Source organism: Lactuca virosa, chromosome 3 (assembly GCF_052849685.1).
Source record: "Lactuca virosa cultivar CGN04683 chromosome 3, Lactuca_virosa_CGN04683_v6, whole genome shotgun sequence".
NCBI lineage: Eukaryota > Viridiplantae > Streptophyta > Magnoliopsida > Asterales > Asteraceae > Lactuca > Lactuca virosa.
The window spans coordinates 8,416,790-8,439,627 of record NC_136428.1 but is presented as its reverse complement, the minus strand read 5'-3'; the positions used below and the strand labels follow the sequence as shown (position 1 = coordinate 8,439,627).

Below are 22,838 nucleotides of genomic sequence, written 5' to 3'. Positions count from 1 at the left end.
ACCATATCCAGTATCAACACACCAAACACATTAAGATCAATATACATTTTGTCTGAGACAAAGTAGTTATGGGACATGTCTTGGTTCTTCATATCCCCACATCACCTTGGTATGTAGATCCAATTTAAATTTTCAATCGGCCATCTTCCGTCCCAACTACATGAATTTGTTAATAGAATGTTATGTGTTTATGTGTGCATTCTTGGTCCATGGCCATGTGTGTAGCCCAAGTATCATTGTTCTATTTCTATGTATTATTCAATAATCAGAAGATATAGATATTTTTAAAAGAAATAATCTCCATCAAATATCATATGTTCGTTAGTGCTATTTATGATTCTATTATTCTATAAGCCTCAACGTTTGATTCACCATTTATTGATTCTGAATTCACACTATATAACATACCATCTTACTAGGAGATCCTTATGCAAGAAAATGGAAATGAGAATAATCTTTAATGGATTTTCCTTTTCCTGTTATGGTATAAAATAAAGGGTAAATAGGTATTCCTCCCTCCCCCCATCCCAAGAAAAAATAATTACCATATACGCCATTCTCATTCCTTTTTATGGTATAAAGAAATAAAAAAAAGAATTTACATGATGTATAAGATATATTTGGTAAATTCCAATTCCATAGACGCCCATTTTCTTGGTAACCATAAATATTGTTTGATGAAATAGAATTAATAGAAATAAATTTAAAACCAACCGGCGTAAATGTTAGACAATGAAAAAGCCAATTGAGGCGGTGTTTGTTACTTAAATGCGGGCCGTGTTGCCGTCATTATTTCGGTCGGCAATTCCACTCCATTGTAACTAGTGATTATAAATTTATAATTATAAACTAAACTTAAACATAAATTTAACTAAATTAATAAACTAAAATTTGCTTCTTTATAACTGCTGGTGCCACGTCACACCATATAATGTGTTTAGAGTCGAAGTAAAGCAAAGGAGGTGGTCGATTTAAATGGCCGCGTCATCCATCCTAGCTGGCACGGGGCCCAATTTTAACCTAAAATGAATTATTTAATTTAATTTTTTTGAAAAGATGGCAATTCCCAGGCTTTTCCTTTGAGGTGTCAAGTTGACTTGTAAAGAAAGAAATTCGAAAAACGGGCACTCGGATTCGGGCAGCGTATGTTACGCCATGTGCCTGTTTCATGCTTAAAGAGTAAATATTTCCTTTTTATTACATTAATAAAAAAAAAACTGATAATATAAATACCAGGGTAACGGATGCCATAATACCCAAAGGCGTGGTTCAGATCCTAGAGAGAGAAATTAACAGCTCTATTTTCCATGGCGATTTAGTCAAGAATTTCTTCGATTTTGGGTTCTCTGTTAGCTGTAAACCGCTATTTCCTTTGTTGAAATCGTTCCCAAAGCAAACAAGACTTGAAATCAAGACCTATTTCATCTCTTATTTCTGATCTGCATAATAATATCCATCTCCTGTAAGGAAGACGAAGCCAAAATGATGCAGATGGACAGGAGACCTTATATGGATGAGTTTGAAAAGCTACTTGTGCGAATGAACACTCCAAGGTCAGCATCTCCTCTGTTACTTCTTAGATATTAAGTTCTGTATTTGTAATCTGATGACCTAATTAAACACTCCAGAGTAATTTTTCAAATTTTGTCGACATATATGATATATCTGCGTTTTTCCGACCGGAAATTTTTAATTCACTTTCTTCAACTGCTACTACAAGCTTAGTGTTCTAATCACGGTATGTTTGAAGGGAAACAACGATTTGTTATTGGGTGATTATTATAATAATAATAATATAAAATTGATTTCTGGTTTTTTTTTTTTTTTTTTTTTTTTTTTTCTAAGCCTCCCAAAATTGTAAAGATAAAATTAGTTCTAATTTGTTCCACAATCCAATTTTGACTTTTCAAAGACCAATACCTTTTCTTGTCTCTAATTTCCAGTTCAAAATTCGAATTTTCTTTCACGCTATGGTTTCCCACGACAAGTCTTAATCAACTTTTTTCTGTCAATCTCAGGGTCATGATCGACAATGCCGGTTGTGTAAACGCAACCCTAGTCATGGTAAGTTTGAATTCTTAGAGTTGACCAATTTCCATATTAAATCAATTTACAATTTGACAATTAAACTAATCCTTTTTTTTTAATAATCTTTAGATCGATAGTGCCAGAAAAGATAGAATTCTTCTAGAGGCTGTTCAAGTGCTTACAGATTTGAATCTTCTAATTAAAAAAGGCTATGTCTCATCCGATGGAAGGTGGAACATGGATGGTAATTAAGCTTTTATATTTATTTATTTTTTTCAATAATTTTGTTCATGTAGAATTAACAGTTGATAATTAACTGTTGTCATCTCGTTATCTACAGTTTTTCATGTAACCGATTTGGGTGGTAACAAATTGACGGACAACAACATCATCAATTGCATTCAACATGTAATTTACTTTTTTCCTTTTTACCCTTTTCTTTAAGATTTATTTCTTATTTAAAAATATTTAAGTTTACCATAATTGTATTTCTTTTCACAGTCACTCGGTACCATTCGCAACACAAGATCCAAATCGATCGATGGAATGACAGCAATCGAGTTAACCGGGACCGACCGAGTCGGCCTTCTATCCGAAGTTTTTGCGGTTCTTTCGGAACTCAAATGTGATGTGGTTGAATCCAAAGTATGGACACACAATGGCCGGATCGCGGCTCTCATTTACTTAAAAGATTGTGATTCCGGATGCTCGATTGAAGATTCTCACAAAATTGAGAAAATCGAAGCGAGGTTAAGAAACGTACTTAAAGGCGATAACGATATCCGCAGTGCAAAAACTTCGGTTTCAATGGCAATCACTCACACTGAGAGACGCCTACACCAAATGATGTTTGCAGACCGCGATTACGAGCGGTCTGCAAACATAAAAACCAGTGGCGAAGATCATTCGCCACTGGTTTCTGTTCAAAACTGTTTGGAGAAAGGATACTCGGTTCTAAACATTCAGTGCAAAGATCGCCCCAAGCTTTTATTCGATGTTCTTTGCACTTTAACCGATATGCAATATGTCGTGTTTCACGCAACCATTAACACCACAGAAAACGGAGCATATTTGGTATATATTCTTATACCATTTTGGCATAAAATCGGTTTTTTGTTTATTTTGCTAAATATTTTGTGTCAATTTCTTATGGTTTAGGAATTCTTTATTAGACATACGGATGGAACCCCGATTAGTTCCGAAGCCGAAAAGCAACGCGTGACTCTTTGCTTGCAAGCCGCCATTGAGAGAAGAGCATCCGAGGTATGAAGTTACAATGTTTGTTTAACTGATAAAGTCCATTAAGTAAAAAAGAAACAGTCTGCTAACGATTTAATTTATTTTTTCAGGGTGTAAGGCTTGAGCTATGTACGACGGATAGACCGGGGCTATTAGCAGAAGTGACACGAACATTTAGAGAAAACGCGTTAAATGTGACAAGAGCCGAAATATCAACAACAATGGGAACGGCTTTAAACATATTTTATGTGACGGATGCACTTGGGAATGACGTGGATTCAAGAATGATAGAATCGGTCCGACAAGGAATCGGGTCGGATTGCCTAAGGGTAAAGGAACTACCATTTAGGAATCAACAAAAAGGAGAGAATGAAGAACAACATGGAGGTGGAAGTGGACTTGGTGGGGCGGTTTTGTTGTCACTTGGGAGTTTAGTTAAAAAGAATCTTTATAATTTAGGGCTGATAAAGTCGTATTCTTGAGAATTTTAAAAAAAAAATTTGTGTTTTGTACATAAGAGATGAAAGAAATATTATTGGTGAAGGTTGGTGATTAGTAGGTGGACACATACATATGTTAGGTTTGGGTTGATGAAATGAAAGGGGGCCACATTACACACAGATAGAAGAAGGGGAAATGGATTGATGGGTAATTATTATTTAGGTAGGTGATTGGTTTACACTTGCATCCATTTGTTCCCTAATAGACATTAGTTATTAGTTAGTAGTTTGTACATACAACTTATTTTATATCTACTACAATTACTATTTGACCAATTTGACTCTGCTTTTATAATATTATTTATGTGTATATATTAATTTGTATGATAGAAAAAAAGGGTAGTAACGTGCAAAGTGAAAAAACAATGACATATATTGACATGATTGATGGAATTGGATGATATTTGAGGATTAAGATGGTTCGGCTTTAATCCTTCAAAATCTTTTGGAAAGATTTCCGCGACGATTGCAACATCTTGGAATCAACACTCCTTCTAAAAGGTTTTTGTCATGTGAGAAAACCAGTTCTATTTCTTTTTTGGACAACAAACACGTCTTTAGTTATATAACCTCAAAAGGATGAAGTATTTATTTATTTTTAACCCCGCTCCCCTTTTCTTTCATAATTTTGATTCTTATCATTATAATGCATGACTAACTGAATTCATAGAGTCTATTAGAAATTGAAAAATGTATATTTTTTACCGAACGAAAACATTGAGAACGGTTAAAATGGCGTTACTATTCAATATCAAATAATAATAATAATAATAATAATAACAATAATAATAAATAATAATAATAAAAAAAATAAAGGTTGAATATTAGGTTTTTTTCCTTTTCATGAAACCGCATCTCTAAACATTCACCTTTTTGATGTTAAAGTTAGTTAAGGTTCATTTTCAAGAAAAATGAAATGGCCTAAAAAGTAAAAACATCAAACCTAAAATGGGGTTTTTAACAATAAAAAATTGGAGATATATTAATTATGAAGAGTCTTTTTATAAAATACTTTTGGAAAGTAAAATAATTTATTACAACCTATTTTTATAAAAAGAAAGAACTACTATGAAAGTTCATTTGTCACTAACAACCAAATGACTTCTAGCCTAACGTTATCAGATGTTGTCATTCTCTTTAAAATCGAAGGTTCAAGTTTCATCTGATACATTGGTAAATTAAGGAGTAGTTTAGGAGTATGTTAGATTTGTAGTTCAAATTTTTTTTTGCCACTTAGAGCATTTATAGTTGTGAGTTAAATGAAAAGTTGAATGACGTGACAAATTTATTTGTCATTCAATAGATATAGCTCTATCATTATAAAATGACACTTTGACCTTCAATGGACTTAAAATTCAATGGTCATTCATTGGATTTTTCAATGGAAAAAATGAAAGTTTTTAAGTCTTAAATAAATATTATACATTAGTTTTTTATAACGTTTCATTGAACTTTGTAGAGTTCAATATCTTGTAAGAAATATCAATAAGTTGTATGGAATGTAGAATGATGATGTGACAATCCATTAAACTCTGTAGAGTTCAATACATTGTGGATTCTCTAAGGTTGTGTGGTATACGTTGTACTTGTAAAGTCAGGAGCATGGTGCCTACGTAGCATGCAATAATAACGTGAATACACCACCTATGTGTTTCGTGGCATGATCAGTCATGGTCATTGTCATAAGCTGTAATGTGTGAATGCTCTTTCATCATTCTTTTTCTCTTCTTCTTCCTTCTCGTTTCTGGGTGATGACCCCCCTCCCCCCCCCCCCCCAATAGCATGGTTTAAAGGCGTTGTTGAGGTGGCGGAAGGTGCTCCGTGAAGGCATCGTAAGTATACCTTAAAGCCTAATGTGGTAAAATATCAAAGCCTTTAAAGGGTTTGTCATCGTAGATACTATGAAACATCATAGAAATAAAAAAATGAAAATAGCTAGGAATAAATTTAGGAACATATAACTCTTTGAAACAATCCTCGTTTTTCAAGGTGAATGCATTAATCTCTACTTCTAAGACTAAGTTTCGACACGAAGTTGTTCAACAATATAAATCCTTGTTTACTTATGCAATCGCCATGTACTATGTTTTTCTTTTTGTAAGAGCAACACTATTTTGTAAAATGGACAACCAACTGATTGTTGTACCTCCGATTGTGAGCATATATCTCGAATTGCTCTTTCCCGAATCTATGCAACCCCTAAGTCAACATGAACAAAGCCTTCCAAAACTAACCCTTTTCTTTTGAAGCATAAAGCAGCCTCGAAAATCCATTTCAAGTAGTATAACAACCACTGGACACCTTCCTAATGCTCTATCCATGGTTTAGACATAAATCGTCTCATAACTCCCACTGCATGAACAATATATGGTTTGTTCCACACCATCACATACATGGTAACAATCATCGGCTAACATATCTCCATATTGTCAAATTATAAATTATTGTATATTATTATTGACAAATTATTTATAAATATAATATTTTTTTATTATAAATAAAGAAAATATAATCATTTCTAATGCACATCCATATCTTACATGGTAACAGCCATTGACTAACACATCTCCATATTGTCATTCAAAGTTCATTTTTAACTCTCATATGGATTTTGGTTCCAACAACTAAGAATCATCCGCTAACACACCTACATATTATTATTCAATATTCTTTTTTCACTTTTCACTCTTGAATCACAATATGGAGGTTCCATAATTGTATTTAACCTAACATACCTCCATATTGTCATTCAAGGTTCACTTTTTTAAAATCAACATTGTAAAATTTGGTCCCAACAACTCAATATGAGCATGGAGGTATGTAAACCTTGAATGACAATATGGAGGTGTGTTAGACGATGATTATTACTAGGTAAGTTATTGTTAGGTGCATTTTATGCACCTTTTTAGCATGATTAGTAAATACTTTTACATTGCATTACACTAATTACTAGTTCGTGGAATTTTTGGAAGCCAAATGAAGAAAATAAAGTTTCATCATAGAAGACCCCACACGGATTGTGTCAGTTTGCTCACAAAATATGACATAGGTCGTGTCATCTTAGGCAAACTCGACATGGGATGTGTCACATTAAGACTTGACGTTTTTTAGCATTATAATTTGAAGATTATTCAGAAGAGGGCACTGTACTTTCAAGTGAGATGGGGTCGTATCACCCAAGGAAAAACTGACACAGGGTCGTGTCAGATGCGTAACCGCTTTTTAGCAGTTTCCACTGATGCCTTATTTCGGGACTTTTGAGCAATTTTCTCATTATCTAATTTATATACAACTCAAGGGTGATTTTTATCAAGGGTTTTGCCTATTAATATTTGGGAGATCATTTGGAAACATTAATTTGGTTTCTTACATTCTATTGTTTATGCTTATTAGTCATTCTTGCAACCAAACAAAATTCCCCCTGTTTTGTGACTTAAAGTACCTTATGCAAAAAGGTATGATCTTATATTCCATGTTTTTAGGGAACATCAAAATCAAGGGAACATCAACATCAACACCCACAATGATGTATAAGAGAAACATAGAAAGTTTGAAGTGATCAGCAAACAATAAGAGAGCAATTAGTCCATAATTTTCTTCCTAAAATTAGCAATAACTATTTTTCCTTTGTTTATAATAAAAAAAATATGTTACGTATTATAAATGATTTGTTAGTAATAGTATACATTAATCCGTGAAATTAATAATCGTTCAAAAGGAAGTTCAGGAAACTAATAAGTCATAACTAATTGGTTAATTACTTAATATTTAGAAAAAGTTTTGTAAGGTCACACCTTATGATATGATGAGTCAAACATTATTCACACGCTTTCCACCAGCGTCTGCACCAGTTCCAACGCTAACTTAAGCACCAGCTCCAATGCCAACATAAGCGTCAGCGTCAGCGCTAGCGTCTACACAGTCTCAGCGACAGCGTGATCTTTTGTATAATGGTCCGATTCTTTTGTATTTTAGTCGATTAGATATATTGTAATAATAGAGAAATTTGTATTTACAGAATAGATATTTGATCTGTAATCTTGGTGATTATGATCAGACTATACGTAAATTAGATTACATCCCTAAAATAAAGGGATTTTCGTTTATTGTAATCGTATATAGTCATGCATTAGGGCCAAACCCTAATGTATCTTGGTGATCGTCTTTGTGACTGCTTTGTGCACCATTATCTTTATGAGGACACTTTTCTTAGTGAAAAACCATATTTGTCATAATCATTGTCCTTCTATTCTTTTGTTTCTCGTTGTGTTTATACTTGTTTGTATCCAATCAAGCGAACATTCAACTGATATCAGAGCGGGTTTTCGATACATTCAAGTTATCATGTCTTCCTCATATAATCCAAAGTCTTATGTAGTAAACAAAATCCCTCTGTTTTTTGAACACAACTTCGCTATGTGGAAACAAAAGCCATGGTTGTTCTTGAGACCATAGACTATGACATGCTCAATATCGTCGAATATGGTCCACATATCCCATGTATCAAACTATGGTTGGGAATGTGGAAACTGGTCTGAAGAAGCAAAAGCCAAAGACAATATATGTAACACCCACAAAAATTGAGCCAATTTAAAACATTTTAATTCATTCAAAAACCATTAAGTTCATACATCTCGTTTTCAAAATAGTTTAAACATCAGAGTATCCCCCAGAACCATATCACATAAATCATAAAACATGAGGAGCGGTACGATCACGCCTTCGCCTTGCCACGATCTCCTGAAGTACCTGAAACAATACACTGAAACTGTAAGCCCGAAAGCTTAGTGAGTTACCCCCAAAATACCAACCACACATAAACATACTCATACCATATCACAAATAGAACAGCCATGCATATCGGGTCTACTGTGTGACTGGTCCGCCCGCACCGGGCCTTCAGTCCACCTGGTCCACCCTCCGAGTCTAGTCATGTACATCGAGTCTACAGTGTGATTGGTCCGCCCGCACCGGGCCTTCAATCCACCTGGTCCACTCTCTGAGTCTACAGTATGACTGGTCCGCCCACACCGGGCCTTCAGTCGGCCTGGTCCACTCTCCGAGCCTCGACACGTCTGGTCCGCCCTCTTGGGGCCTTCAGCCTATCCGGACCGCTCGCTGGGCCTTCGGAACATCCGGTCCGCCCTGGGTATGTTAGCCTACAGTACAAAGCAGGACCCGCCTTAACCCAACCCCCGTCAAACAACCATGTGCACATACAACAATTAATCACATAACAATCCTCAACCAGACAAACAGTCTAACAGATCACATAACATATCAACATCCTAACCAGGATTCCGACCTAACCGGTCACTAGCATAGCATTACCCTATATCCCGGGTACCGACCTTAACCAGGTCACTAACATAACACCATCCAAAATACCAGGATGCAGATCTAGCAAAACAATAACATAACAACAATACCCGGATTTCCATCCGATAAAGGACCGGACTTGGTGCCGTAGACCCTGTCGATATAGTGAGGATAACTCACCTTGCAACTGCCGAAATCCTGCAAATCTCTGACCGCTGACTCACCGGGACTCCCAACTATCACATGATAATCACCAAGTTAGAATCCAACATGACTTTCTAGGCCAAGGGCCCACAACACTCATTAAGTCCATTATCCTCTTATTGGGCCAAGACCCAAAACCAAATCCTCATGCAAAGCCCAATATTGGCCCAATTTACTAAATTGGGCCCACCTCACCAAATGGGCCTAGATCCAAGGTCCATAATAATTATTGGGTCCAATTTACTCCATCCATACTATTCAGTCACGGCCCAAGCCCAGCTAGCCCATAAACAGCCCAATTACTCAAGGCCCAAAATTGAAAACCCAACAGAGGGCGTACGCTGGGCGTACTCCTCTGGTACGCGGGGCGTACGCACGTCTGCACCAAAAATCCTTCCATGTGCTTAATGGCTTAAGCACTTAAGCCCCTATGCCAGATCTAGTGACAAAAAGGGCCTAGGACTCATAAAGTCTCAATCTTTATCCTTTTGGACGTCCATAAAGCTCTTAACTCAAGGTCTTAACCCATTAAGACCTTCCTACTTCTTACATGGGACAACCAAAGCCATTGGGACCTCATTTTTCTTACTCAAGACCTCTCCAATGGTCTGAAAGGACAGCTCATCTTAACCAAAACACATCATGCATCATAATGGGGGTTTTTGGGACAAGAATGGTGTCAAAACTTCACCACACTTAGATCTACACAAAATAGATGTCAAGCAAGAAACTTTATACCTTTAGGAGCTCTTGAACCACCAGAAAACTTCAGATCTACACGCTGGCCTTCTTCCTCTACTCACTAGATGCAACACCTTCTTCTCAAAACACTCCAAATTCACTTCAAAAGTTCACACACTCAAGAAGTTGGCTAGGGTTTGGGGATAACGGCTCTAAACAGTGGAGGCTAGGGTAAGGGAGGGTTATGAGCGCTTAAAGTTGTTTAAATAGCCTCCACACCCGAAATATTAGGGTTTCTGGATGATAGGCGTACGCTGGGCGTACGTCGAGGGACTCCCGCGTTCATTTACTCCATTACGTTGGGCGTACATCCAACTTACGTTGGGCGTACCCAGCCAAACACGTGCATGCATGCTTAGCATGCATGGGACCCCTTTGCCAAACTTCCCCCCCTTAGGGACCATTGATGCCAATATCTTTAATTTACAATATCTCCTCTATCCTAAGTCCGTTCCTGACGAACTTTATATCCACGTAAAGGTGGCAAGAAGCCCCACGCTTCTAGCAACACACCCCGGTTCGAAACCTTCTCGAATGAAACCCATTGCCCATAAAAGACCGAAACGCCCTTACTCTCGATCTCAGAAATTCATAAGTAAATACTTTTAGAACGGGGCGTTACAATTCTCCCCCACTTAAATTAGGCTTTGTCCTCGAAGCCTACGGCAACACGAACTTCTGGATGATACTCCCACAATGCATCCACTGATCTCAAACCGGCCCAGATTCCTTCAATCATTGCTATCGAATCCCTAAAATCCATCTCTTCCCTTGCAGGGTCCTGATCAACTGCTTCAAGCCGGCCATCGGCTTCTTTTCTCTGATGACAACACTCATCAACTAAGTGCCACCTGAAGACACTACCTTACTTCCGTCCTACGCATTCATTCACAACCTGCGAAAACTGGATACCACAACACCCACTAAGCTCCGCCAAGACGCTAATTCATCTTCCTTCGCCAAGATTAGCGATAACCCTGACAACTAGCAACCTGGAACGAATCCTCATGATGGAATACCCCAGGTTGGAATACCTCCACATACATAACCCAAGCCTACAACCATACTCGGAACTAAGGACCTTGTCCTTGCGTCACCCTCGAACCCTTCGGTTCGACACAACGGAGTGCAATCCACCCACACTTCCCTATCACGATCTCTAGGTCCTTGACCTCCGACTGTAATATCCTTATGCAGTCCTCAGCACCGGTCTAGACTGCTCCCGGGTCTGTTATCCTGCTGAATCACCTTCCTCTGTCCCATTCCCCGATCTGGAACGACTATTCTCCTCCTCTTCCAAGGAGACCGAAAACATGCCTGCGCATCATCCAACATTGCCACAACCTCAACGGGCATCCAACCCGTATGTGCTTCCATATATCTGGTACAATCCTAGTGCTTACTACCAATAGCTGAAGCACTTTCGATCATCCATTTACTCCACTGCCTCCCTTTCAGAGGACCCACACTCCTTCCGGAGTTACATACCTTTCCTTTCCAGGAAGTCTACTCCACAACCATAACCGCACTTATAAGTGCCACTGAGCTAAACTCCACTCTACCGATCCACTAACACATACAGAGTCTTCAGCATGACTGGATCGCCCTTCCAGGCCTTCAGCCTATCTGGACCACTCTCAGAACCTTCAGCATGTCTGGACCGTTCCCTGAACCTCCGGCTGCCTCCATCATCATGATCAATACTTGGGGCCAAACCATATTGGTTACTATTGCATGGTGACTTATTCACTCATTCTCCTTCTATCGATCCATGAACACATACAGAGTCTTCAGCATGACTGGACCGCCTTCCCGGGCCTTCAGCCTATCTGGACCACTCTCAGAACCTTCAGCATGTCTGGACCGCCCTCCTGGGCCTTCAGCCTGTCTGGACCGTTCCCCCGAGCCTTCGGCCTGACTGGTACGCCTCCCGGCCTTTAGTCTATCCGGACTGCTCAAATGCCGTCGCACATCACCCTGAACCATTCCTTCCGAGAATCCCTCCCATGCAGTCTGTTCTAGCCCTCTAGGGGTTCCGAACTCCACATCCGTTCTATGAATCTTTTACCCCGGCCTGATCCCAGGCCTCTCAACAATCACTTTCTCTGAAAACCATGGTCTGTTCCCTACCCCACGTGTCTATCTCCACATTCTCGGCTAACACAACGCTGAAATCCAACAGCTAACCATCCCTGGATGCATGTTGTTCCACCGGAGAATTTTCCAATTCTCCCCCACTTAGTGCATCGACTACTAACCACCGTTCCCAAAACCGGCATGGCTCAATCGCCCTTACTCCATATATTCCCTCTTATCCATGAACTGACTCCCTCGGGAGTGAGTAACCTTCACCGTATAACCCTTCTGCCATCGCACACCTGAACTCCAAGGAAGTTCGAATCTCAACTGAACACTCCTCGCAACGCAGTCGCTATTCTAAGCAACGAGATCATATACCTTATCTTTCGACCAAGAATCCTCCTGAACACTAACTACCACTCCTAACTACTAAGATCCTCAATCATACTATGAAACATGCGGAACAAGGCAGACAGATTTACCATACTACACAATCCACAAGATAACAAGATATCACAATGGAAACATACCCGCAGCTGCATCTGGCTCTGCCCTGACCTCCTCTGTTGTAAGCTGAAATGCGCATCCCTGAGCCCTCGGAGGCTCCGCTCCACCCTGACCCCTACCAGTAATCCTCAAAGTGGCTGGTGCTGGAGCCTGCACCGATCCTGCAGCAAACTGTGGGCAGTTGGCCCTCAAGTGTCCAACATTATGGCAATGATAACAAATTCTCGTATCCTGCCCCGGGGCCGACTGACGGCAATCCCTCGCATAATTCCCCTCTCTCCCGCACTTGCGGCACGCACCACCGGACCTACAAACTCCGGTATGACCCTTCCCACACTTCTCACAAGTGTGGCTACTCTGACCCCCAATCCTGGAGTCAACAGTTTTGGACCGTTTCGGCGCCGGCTGCGACTGCACCGGGGCCTGTCTCTGCTCTCGTAACTGCAACTCCATCTCTAACTCCCGCCGCCTGGCGGCCTCCTGCAGCTCTAACAAGGTATCACACCTTTGCGTGGACACAAACTGCCTGATGTCCCTCTTGAGCATACTCAGATATCGGGACATCTGAGCCTACTCTGAAGGAAACTCTGGGCAAAACATCGCCCTCTCAGTAAACATCCTGGTGGTCTCCGTGACCGACTCTGAATCCTGCTTCAGCTCCAGGAACTCCTGAGCCAACCTCTCTCTCTCAACCCGTGGAACATAACGAGTACTGAACATCTCCCGGAACTGATCCCACGTAACCGCAGCCCGCTGCACGTCAGAATAAGATCCCGTAGTCAACCTCCACCAATCCTTCGCTCCGAGCCTCAACAGGTTCATAGCACACCTCACCCTCTGATCAGCAGGGCATGAACACGTGAAGAAACATCCCTCCACGTCTGACAACCACCTCATAGCAACGATCGGATCCTGAACTCCATCGAAAGTAGGGGGCTTCGTATTATCGAAGTCCCGATACTGAAAACCTCGACCGGTTCCTCCGCCTGCCACTGCTACAGCCGTTGTAGCTGCCGCGGCAGCCGCCTCCGCAAGAGCTGCATATCGCTCATCAAAGTACTCGACCATGGCGGTCTTGATCGACCCAAACATCTCCGTCAACTCGGCCCGGAACATAGCAGCAACCTCATCATGCAGGATCTCACGAATCCTGGCATCCAACTCGTCCGTGCTCATCTGACCAATGACCTCGGGTGGTACTGACCCATCCTGACCACCCTCTCCCGATCCTGATCCCGAACCGGATCCTTCCCCGAAACGTCTCGTAATCGCCATACTAGCAATACACCAACGAGACCCTTAGACACATCACATTTTCACCCGGGGAACTATCTCATAACCGATACCCTAGAGAGTTGTGACTTCCTTGATACGCGTATGGGTCCTGTGCTTTCAGTAGTGCGGGCCCATACTACCTTCCACACCTACCCATATTTGTCTCAAGTATCACCACAACACTCTAACCATATATACACACACCCACTCAATCCTCACTCCTAGAGGAAAAGCTGCATATCTCAAATAAGGAAAACCCTAGGCTAATAGGCATCACATAATCAGGCAATTCTATCATGCAATTCCTGAAGATCCCTAGCCTAGTACTAGCATGCTGTTCTAACATATCACATAATCAAATAACTTGTATGGTATTTTGGGGTCTACTTACTAGCTCTGGCTGATCGTACCCTCTGCATCCTCCTTTACTTATTTCGAAAACCTTTTGAAAACCATTTTGAAAATCCCTCCTTGATTTGAGACTGGATTCACAACTTGTAACACCCACAAAAATTGAGCCAATTTAAAACATTTTAATTCATTCAAAAACCATTAAGTTCATACATCTCGTTTTCAAAATAGTTTAAACATCAGAGTATCCCCCAGAACCATATCACATAAATCATAAAACATGAGGAGTGGTACGATCACGCCTTCGCCTTGCCACAATCTCCTGAAGTACCTGAAACAATACACTGAAACTGTAAGCCCGAAAGCTTAGTGAGTTACCCCCAAAATACCAACCACACATAAACATACTCATACGATATCACAAATAGAACAGCCATGCACATCGGGTCTACTGTGTGACTGGTCCGCCCGCACCGGGCCTTCAGTCCACCTGGTCCACCCTCCGAGTCTAGTCATGTACATCGAGTCTACAGTGTGATTGGTCCGCCCGTACCGGGCCTTCAATCTACCTGGTCCACTCTCTGAGTCTACAGTATGACTGGTCCGCCCACACCGGGCCTTCAGTCGGCCTGGTCCACTCTCCGAGCCTCGACACGTCTGGTCCGCCCTCTTGGGGCCTTCAGCCTATCCGGACCGCTCGCTGGGCCTTCGGAACATCCGGTCCGCCCTGGGTATGTTGGCCTACAGCACAAAGCAGGACCCGCCTTAACCCAACCCCCATCAAACAACCATGTGCACATACAACAATTAATCACACAACAATCCTCAACCAGACAAACAGTCTAACAGATCACATATCATATCAACATCCTAACCAGGATTCCGACCTAACCGGTCACTAGCATAGCATTACCCTATATCCCGGGTACCGACCTTAACCAGGTCACTAACATAACACCATCCTAAATACCAGGATGCAGATCTAGCAAAACAATAACATAACAACAACACCCGGATTTCCATCCGATAAAGGGCCGGACTTGGTGCCGTAGACCCTGTCGATATAGTGAGGATAACTCACCTTGCAACTGCCGAAATCCTGCAAATCTCTGACCGCTGACTCACCGGGACTCCCAACTATCACATGATAATCACCAAGTTAGAATCCAACATGACTTTCTAGGCCAAGGGCCCACAACACTCATTAAGTCCATTATCCTCTTATTGGGCCAAGACCCAAAACCAAATCCTCATGCAAAGCCCAATATTGGCCCAATTTACTAAATTGGGCCCACCTCACCAAATGGGCCTAGATCCAAGGTCCATAATAATTATTGGGTCCAATTTACTCCATCCATACTATTCAGTCACGGCCCAAGCCCAGCTAGCCCATAAACAGCCCAATTACTCAAGGCCCAAAATTGAAAACCCAACAGAGGGCGTACGCTGGGCGTACTCCTCTGGTACGCGGGGCGTACGCACGTCTGCACCAAAAATCCTTCCATGTGCTTAATGGCTTAAGCACTTAAGCCCCTATGCCAGATCTAGTGACAAAAAGGGCCTAGGACTCATAAAGTCTCAATCTTTATCCTTTTGGACGTCCATAAAGCTCTTAACTCAAGGTCTTAACCCATTAAGACCTTCCTACTTCTTACATGGGACAACCAAAGCCATTGGGACCTCATTTTTCTTACTCAAGACCTCTCCAATGGTCTGAAAGGACAGCTCATCTTAACCAAAACACATCATGCATCATAATGGGGGTTTTTGGGACAAGAATGGTGTCAAAACTTCACCACACTTAGATCTACACAAAATAGATGTCAAGCAAGAAACTTTATACCTTTAGGAGCTCTTGAACCACCAGAAAACTTCAGATCTACACGCTTGCCTTCTTCCTCTACTCACTAGATGCAACACCTTCTTCTCAAAACACTCCAAATTCACTTCAAAAGTTCACACACTCAAGAAGTTGGCTAGGGTTTGGGGATAACGGCTCTAAACAGTGGAGGCTAGGGTAAGGGAGGGTTATGAGCGCTTAAAGTTGTTTAAATAGCCTCCACACCCGAAATATTAGGGTTTCTGGATGATAGGCGTACGCTGGGCGTACGTCGAGGGACTCCCGCGTTCATTTACTCCATTACGTTGGGCGTACATCCAACTTACGCTGGGCGTACCCAGCCAAACACGTGCATGCATGCTTAGCATGCATGGGACCCCTTTGCCAAACTTCCCCCCCTTAGGGACCATTGATGCCAATATCTTTAATTTACAATATCTCCTCTATCCTAAGTCCGTTCCCGACGAACTTTATATCCACGTAAAGGTGGCAAGAAGCCCCACGCTTCTAGCAACACACCCCAGTTCGAAACCTTCTCGAATGAAACCCATTGCCCATAAAAGACCGAAACGCCCTTACTCTCGATCTCGGAAATTCATAAATAAATACTTTTAGAACGGGGGGTTACAATATATGAAGATGATGACAAAAGACTTATAAGTCTAGATGTAAGAGCAAGGGTAGCCATAGGAAATTATCTTCCTTATCATGTGTATCATCTGGTTCAAAGCTACGAGTCTGCTCAGGAGATGATGGAGACGCTGACTGTGATCTATTAAGGCATTGTGGAAGTTTAAGCAGCTACCATCAATAACCTTAACCAGCGATACGAGTATTTTTCCGCTCAGCAAGGTGAGTCTCTAACCCAAACCTTTAACAATTTTAATTGTTTAGTAAATGATATGCACAGGTTGGGCATCACCGAACACTCCTCTTTGTTTGTTCTGAAGTTTTTGGATTCTCTTGGGAAAAGCTGGGAACATCACACTGATGTTCTAAAAAATAGCGAGAAAATAAACTCCATGGATCTCAATTCTATGTTTGGAAATCTACGAAACTACGAAGAAACTAAGGCTCTTCGTAAAGACATCACGAGGGACTCCAACAAAGAAAAATTTGTGGCTCTGGTCTCTAGGAAAGAAAAATCTAGTGTTGTCAGCGACTCTGATGAATCTAATCGGGGTGAAATGCATGATGATGAATCTCCATATGAACTGGTTGCCAGTGTTGCGCTTATTGTTAGACGATATGAAGAAAATAGGTCAAATGGCACCAGAAGATTTCTACCCAAGGTGAATAGTTCAAAGAGAAGAAGCAGTTCTAAAAGAAAGAATGTAGGAAATTGCTTCAACTGTGGAAGTCCTGATCACTTTTCCAGAGATTGTAAGGAGAAGAAATAACCTTAAAGTTCTGAAAGCTATGCAGTTTTATACAAGAAGTTGTTGGCACACATGAAGAATGAAAACATCTCTCTTCCAAAGGCCTTCATTTCAAAGCAGGAAAGAACCGAGTAATGGGTTGAAGAAGAAGAGTTGTCTAAGGATGAAGCACCAAAGGTTAAAGGTCTGATGGCCCTTATCGATGAATTCCATGGTAACAGCCTGAGTACGTTTGAAACTGATCATTATCAAGTTGCGAGGAAGTCAGATTTGCAAAACTGGAACTCCTCCTCTATGTGTCAGGGTCAGGAACATGTCTGGTACTTAGATAACGGATGATCTAAACACATGTCTGGTCTTAAGTTTCTTTTGGATGATTATGTGGAGAAAGATGGTCATGTTGTCACTTTTGGAGATAACAGTGAAGGAACTGTGAAAGGACCTGACAAAATAAAGAGAAAAATAGTTGAACTGGAGGATGAATTCTATGTCAAAGGCCTTCGAAACAATCTCATCTGTATCAACCAACTGTGTGATGTTGGATACAAAGTCCTTTTCGACGGTGATGAAGGAAAAGTCATGGACTCAAGGAACTCAATCGTGCACAGTGCCTTCAGGAAAAATGACATTTACATGCTTTGAATCTATATATGCTTAACAATACTACTTTATGCTTTCTTTACATTGCTTTTTGCTATCTTCAACTACTAATCATAAGCTTCTAATTTTTATTGCTTTAATTATAAAACTCTTTGTGCTCTAGAATTTCTTTCTAGCTTTCAATTTACCAAAGGAGTATACTTTTTATTTTGTATCACTAACATTTACTATGTGTGTTCTTCTCTCTTACTCTCTAAATCTCAAGATCTTCTGCCCCCTTTTTTACGATGACCATCATTGATTTGTCCTTTGGGAAAGGATCAGCGTATCCAACCTTTGGTGCATGATCTTCTGAGTAGAGTTGGTTGAAGTTCGCTCTGCATCTTTTCTTCAGCACCAACATCACTCTTCCTAAAGCTGATGATCATGCTGAAAGACACTAAGTGTCTTACTGTAGCGTCAAGATAAGAAAGCACTGTGTCCGAACTTGTTTTTTTCTAGACAGTTGTCTTACTCGTCTCTCGCAGCCTATCTTTATTTCTATGAGATGAAGTGAAGTTAGGTAGCATGGCATGTCTAATTTTCATTGATTCCACCACTATCACTTTAATTCCCATATGATATTCAAAGACCTCTACAGCAAGATAGTGCTCCTCATCGCTTTTATCACGTTTCACAATTAATGGAACCTTCGAGTATTGTCTTGGTGACTCTCATAACTTGAAGGTTACAAAGATTGGAATCTTATAACTCGTTGGTTACAAAGACTGTTTGGTTGGATCTCTTATGTTCTTGGTGAACATGAAGTTTGGAATCCATCTTCAGAACTTCAATGAGTGGAGGCATTTCTCTATGTTTTGTTATTTGTTGTGATTTTCCTGATCTTGTTTGTATCTATTTTATAGATTGTGCTAAGGGGTAGATATCTCGGAGAAAGGAAGCTTAATAATGGCCCTTCAAGTCAAAAGATTTGTTGGATCGGGTCTTTATTAATTTTCTGAAAAAGTTGCATGGTTATCGTTGTGGAAAACTTCCTTGTTTGACTAATTCTTTTGTTTTATCTATTTATCTATTTATTTGTTTTATTTTTATTTAACTATTTTTCATTGTACATTATTAAAGGAATTAATGGTGAATCTTTGATTTTAGACTGCAACTCAGCTCTATGATACGGAAGTTAAACCACTTCTTATTGATGAGCTGACACTGTTTATGATTCACGCTGATTTCACCTCAATGAGATTAAAACATTCTGTTTTCTCTCCTACAAATCTTCTCCATAAAACTTTATGATTTAGCGTATGAAGCCAGACGCTAATGAGAGTTTGAAAAATATGTGACGATGGTTAGGCTATGTACCGTAGCTTACACACGCACCAATCCATTTTTGTCATATCTTCTTCTTTAAAGCTTTATACTTCAGCGTATGAAACCAGATTGTGATGAGAGCTTGAAAAATCTTTGCCGATAGTTAGGCTATGTACCGTAGTTTATCACATGCACCAATCCTTTTTTACCCTATCATCTTTTTAGAGTTTTATGATTCAGTGTCTAATACCAGGCGCTGATGAGAACTTGACAAATCAGTGTCGATGGGTATATCATTTACCGTGATGTATTACACGCACCTATCCATTCTTGCCCAAAAAATCTTCTATTAAAGAGGTTAATGATTCACTATATTTTCCATACATTGATAAAACTTTGACACTCTATGCCGATAGGTACACTAAAACACCAAAGTGTGCATGTTCAATGTTATGGCTAGGGCTAAATACCTATGTGAATGTTCTCTTCTATTTTCATAAACTCTAGATAACAAAAACGAAAAGAGAAGAAAAAGAAAATGTAAGTATCCACACATGAAAATAATATTTTTGTATAGGGAAAAAATTTCAATTAACAAAACATTTAATTAGCATGAGTTGAAAAGATAGGAATTTCAATTTGTTTTTTTTAATCGGCAAATGGTTATATTAAGATACTGCAACCCCCGCCTAGCAAGTAACTAGACGAGAGGCAGAAAACGATACAAACAAGTTTTAAAATAGAACTATACAATTATAGTCATAAGAATAGATCAACACTCCATTCTATCCATTTAAATGAACACCCAACTTGCTTATGCTTAATCGAGGAAAAGGCAAGTGATTTTATGTTGTCTGCCACCTTGGTTGGAGCAATACGAAGTTTATTAAACATCCGGTCACACCTCGATTTCCAATTGCATCATAGAGTGTCATAGAAGATGCTAAGAAGTGATTTCCTCCGCTTCACACAGTTCCCGAGTTATGCACAACCTCCATCATTTCCCCCACACAGGCGAATTGTGTATTAGGGATTTGGCACCACCTAAATATCCATTCCCATATAGTTATCACATAGGGACAACGAAATAATACATGATTCACACATTCCTCTTGTTGAGCATAAATCGATGGTTGATATTGTTGATGGGCATACCTCTATCTTTCAGTGCTACTGCACTGGGTATATGGCCTAAGTTAGCACGCTGTATAAAACACATAACTTTTAGGGGTACATCATGGTCCATTTTGTAATCATTTATGGGGATAATGAGTTTCACGTGGATTATTGGGAATTTCAAATAAATATGGTGTAAGATATGTAGTTTATTTTGATCCATATTGATTTAGATAACCTTTATTATAAGAGTCGTAATGATGTAACCATGGACTTTTTGGTTAATTTTACTTTTAGTCATCAATACTGGAAGTTTATGATAATTCAATTTTAGTCCATGTATTATATATAGTTTAAAATAACTACAGTTCTTTTTGGTTAATTGTTGTTTTAATCTCTTTAGTGTGGAAGTTTATGATAATTATAGTTTTAGTCCTTATAATATATACTGTTTAGAACAATTATATTTTTAGTCCAGTTACTGTATATATATGGACGTTTAGGTTGACTACATCTTTAGTCCCCCAATTGTGGTAGTTTATGATAATTATAGTTTTGTTCCTATATTATATATATATATATATATTATATATAGTTTTGGAAAATTACAATTTTCTTAATTTTGATGGTATTGATTGAAAATTGTAGCTTACGTTTAAATTGTAGCTTACGTTTATTGAAACGAAAGGCTAAATAAATAGATACATAAAGGCTAAATAAAAAGATGCATAGGTTTGATAACAAACTAATCTAAACATGTGAGATAAAAACAAGACTAGATGGAGCATGAAGATTTATAATGCCCATCTTGCCAAGTAAGATCTGGAATTGATTCGTACCAAGACTGTTGGTTAACAAATCCACAACTTGCATCTTGCTGTCAATCTGCATTGGTAAAACTTCCTTAGAAACAACTCTTTCACGAACAAAAAAACAATCCATCTCAACATGTTTTGTTCTTTCATGAAAGACAGGGTTGCTTGCAATGTGACGAGCTTCTTGATTGTCACAGTATAGGGTAGTAGGATTACTAACCCATAGAATTTCACTGACTGTAGATGCCATGGCACGATATTCTGCCTCAACGGAAGATCGTGAAACAACTTATTGCTTCTTCATTTTCCACAAAATAGGAGCACCTCCAAGCATTAGCAAATATCTTGTTCTTGAGCGCCTAGTAAAAGGGCAGCCGAGCCAATCGGAATCACAGAAAGCAGTTAAGACTGATTCTCCAATCTTTGGTAAAAGTATTCATTGTCCTGCTGTCCCCTTCAAATACCTTAACACTCGATTTAAGGCCTCCATGTGATTTCATCTTGGATCAACAACAAATTGACTTAGTGCATTGACTGCATACTTCGCGTCAGGTCTGGTGGCTTGGAAGTATAACAATCTTCCAATGAGCTTGATGATATTGACCAGCATCAACCTGTTCTTTTGTAACATTCCGTTTTCACGACCAAATATTTTTCATTTTATTTAAAGTAAAACTTCCCAATTATAAAATCATTTTAAGAAAACCATCTGTTCCTAATCACAATTATTAAAAATCAGAGTATTATAATGAACATGAAATCCTCAATGTTGTTGATGAGTGTGTACAGTCCCGCCTTCGCCTTCTTATAGCCATCGATGATACCTGAAACAATAAAAAAATTGGATAAGCATAAAGCTTAGTGAGTTTCCCCCAAAATATCCCATACGATAAACATACAAGCATGCATAACGTCCCACAACCTCCCGGTTGGAATGCCCAGGACCAATCAGTCCTCAGACTAGAATGCCAACATGCCACGGGTCCAATCAGCCATCGGGATGGAATAACCAGGGTTTGTTGGCCTATCACCTCAACCCAACTGCTCTTCCCGAGCCTCCGTGCCTACGGCTTATGGCCCGCACCGGGTTTCTTGGCCTACAACACAAAGTAGGACCCCCACAACCCACTACTTCCATATGTCGACATATAAACAATCAGGATCAAGTAGGCACATAATACAAGCAAACAACAATCATACAACTCACTACCGCTTACTAGTCCTCATACCGCATACCGTCCCACTACCAGCTAACCTCCATGAAATGTGTAACCATAAGTAACCAAAGGTGAGATAGCCACCCGAACAGATGATCCTACTCTAGAGCCACAACCAAACAAGGAACGGGAAAGAAAGCCTAGATCAAGAGTTCTCAGGCTATCCTACATGACTACATACAGTCCCTAGGGCACCCCACTAGATGATAACCAACAAGTACAATCAAACATACAGATCTACAGATCCTTACCGCATAGAAACATCCTACATACCAGGATACAGATCTAACAGATCACTACAACATAGCAACATCGTATAT

At 39.8% G+C, this 22,838-nt stretch overlaps 1 protein-coding gene across 1 annotated transcript; it reads left to right on the top strand.

Moving 5' to 3' along the window:
- The first annotated feature begins 1,241 nt into the window (after window positions 1-1,241).
- LOC145165181 (ACT domain-containing protein ACR8-like) lies at window positions 1,242-4,043 on the top strand. Its single transcript, XM_079083865.1, has 7 exons — window positions 1,242-1,553; window positions 2,019-2,064; window positions 2,158-2,272; window positions 2,369-2,436; window positions 2,530-3,102; window positions 3,187-3,291; window positions 3,378-4,043. The coding sequence occupies exons 1-7, from the start codon at window positions 1,483-1,485 to the stop codon at window positions 3,747-3,749; spliced, it is 1,350 nt and encodes a 449-aa protein (XP_078939991.1). The 5' UTR covers window positions 1,242-1,482; the 3' UTR covers window positions 3,750-4,043.
- The last annotated feature ends 18,795 nt before the right edge of the window (window positions 4,044-22,838 follow it).

Bases quoted from the DNA above. Each gene is read 5' to 3' on its own strand.
- LOC145165181 (XM_079083865.1), top strand. From the start codon at position 1,483: ATGATGCAGATGGACAGGAGACCTTATATGGATGAGTTTGAAAAGCTA. The intron at 2,065-2,157 runs GTAAGTTTGAAT...AATAATCTTTAG, and splicing joins TAAACGCAACCCTAGTCATG to ATCGATAGTGCCAGAAAAGA. The intron at 2,273-2,368 runs GTAATTAAGCTT...CGTTATCTACAG, and splicing joins TGGAAGGTGGAACATGGATG to TTTTTCATGTAACCGATTTG.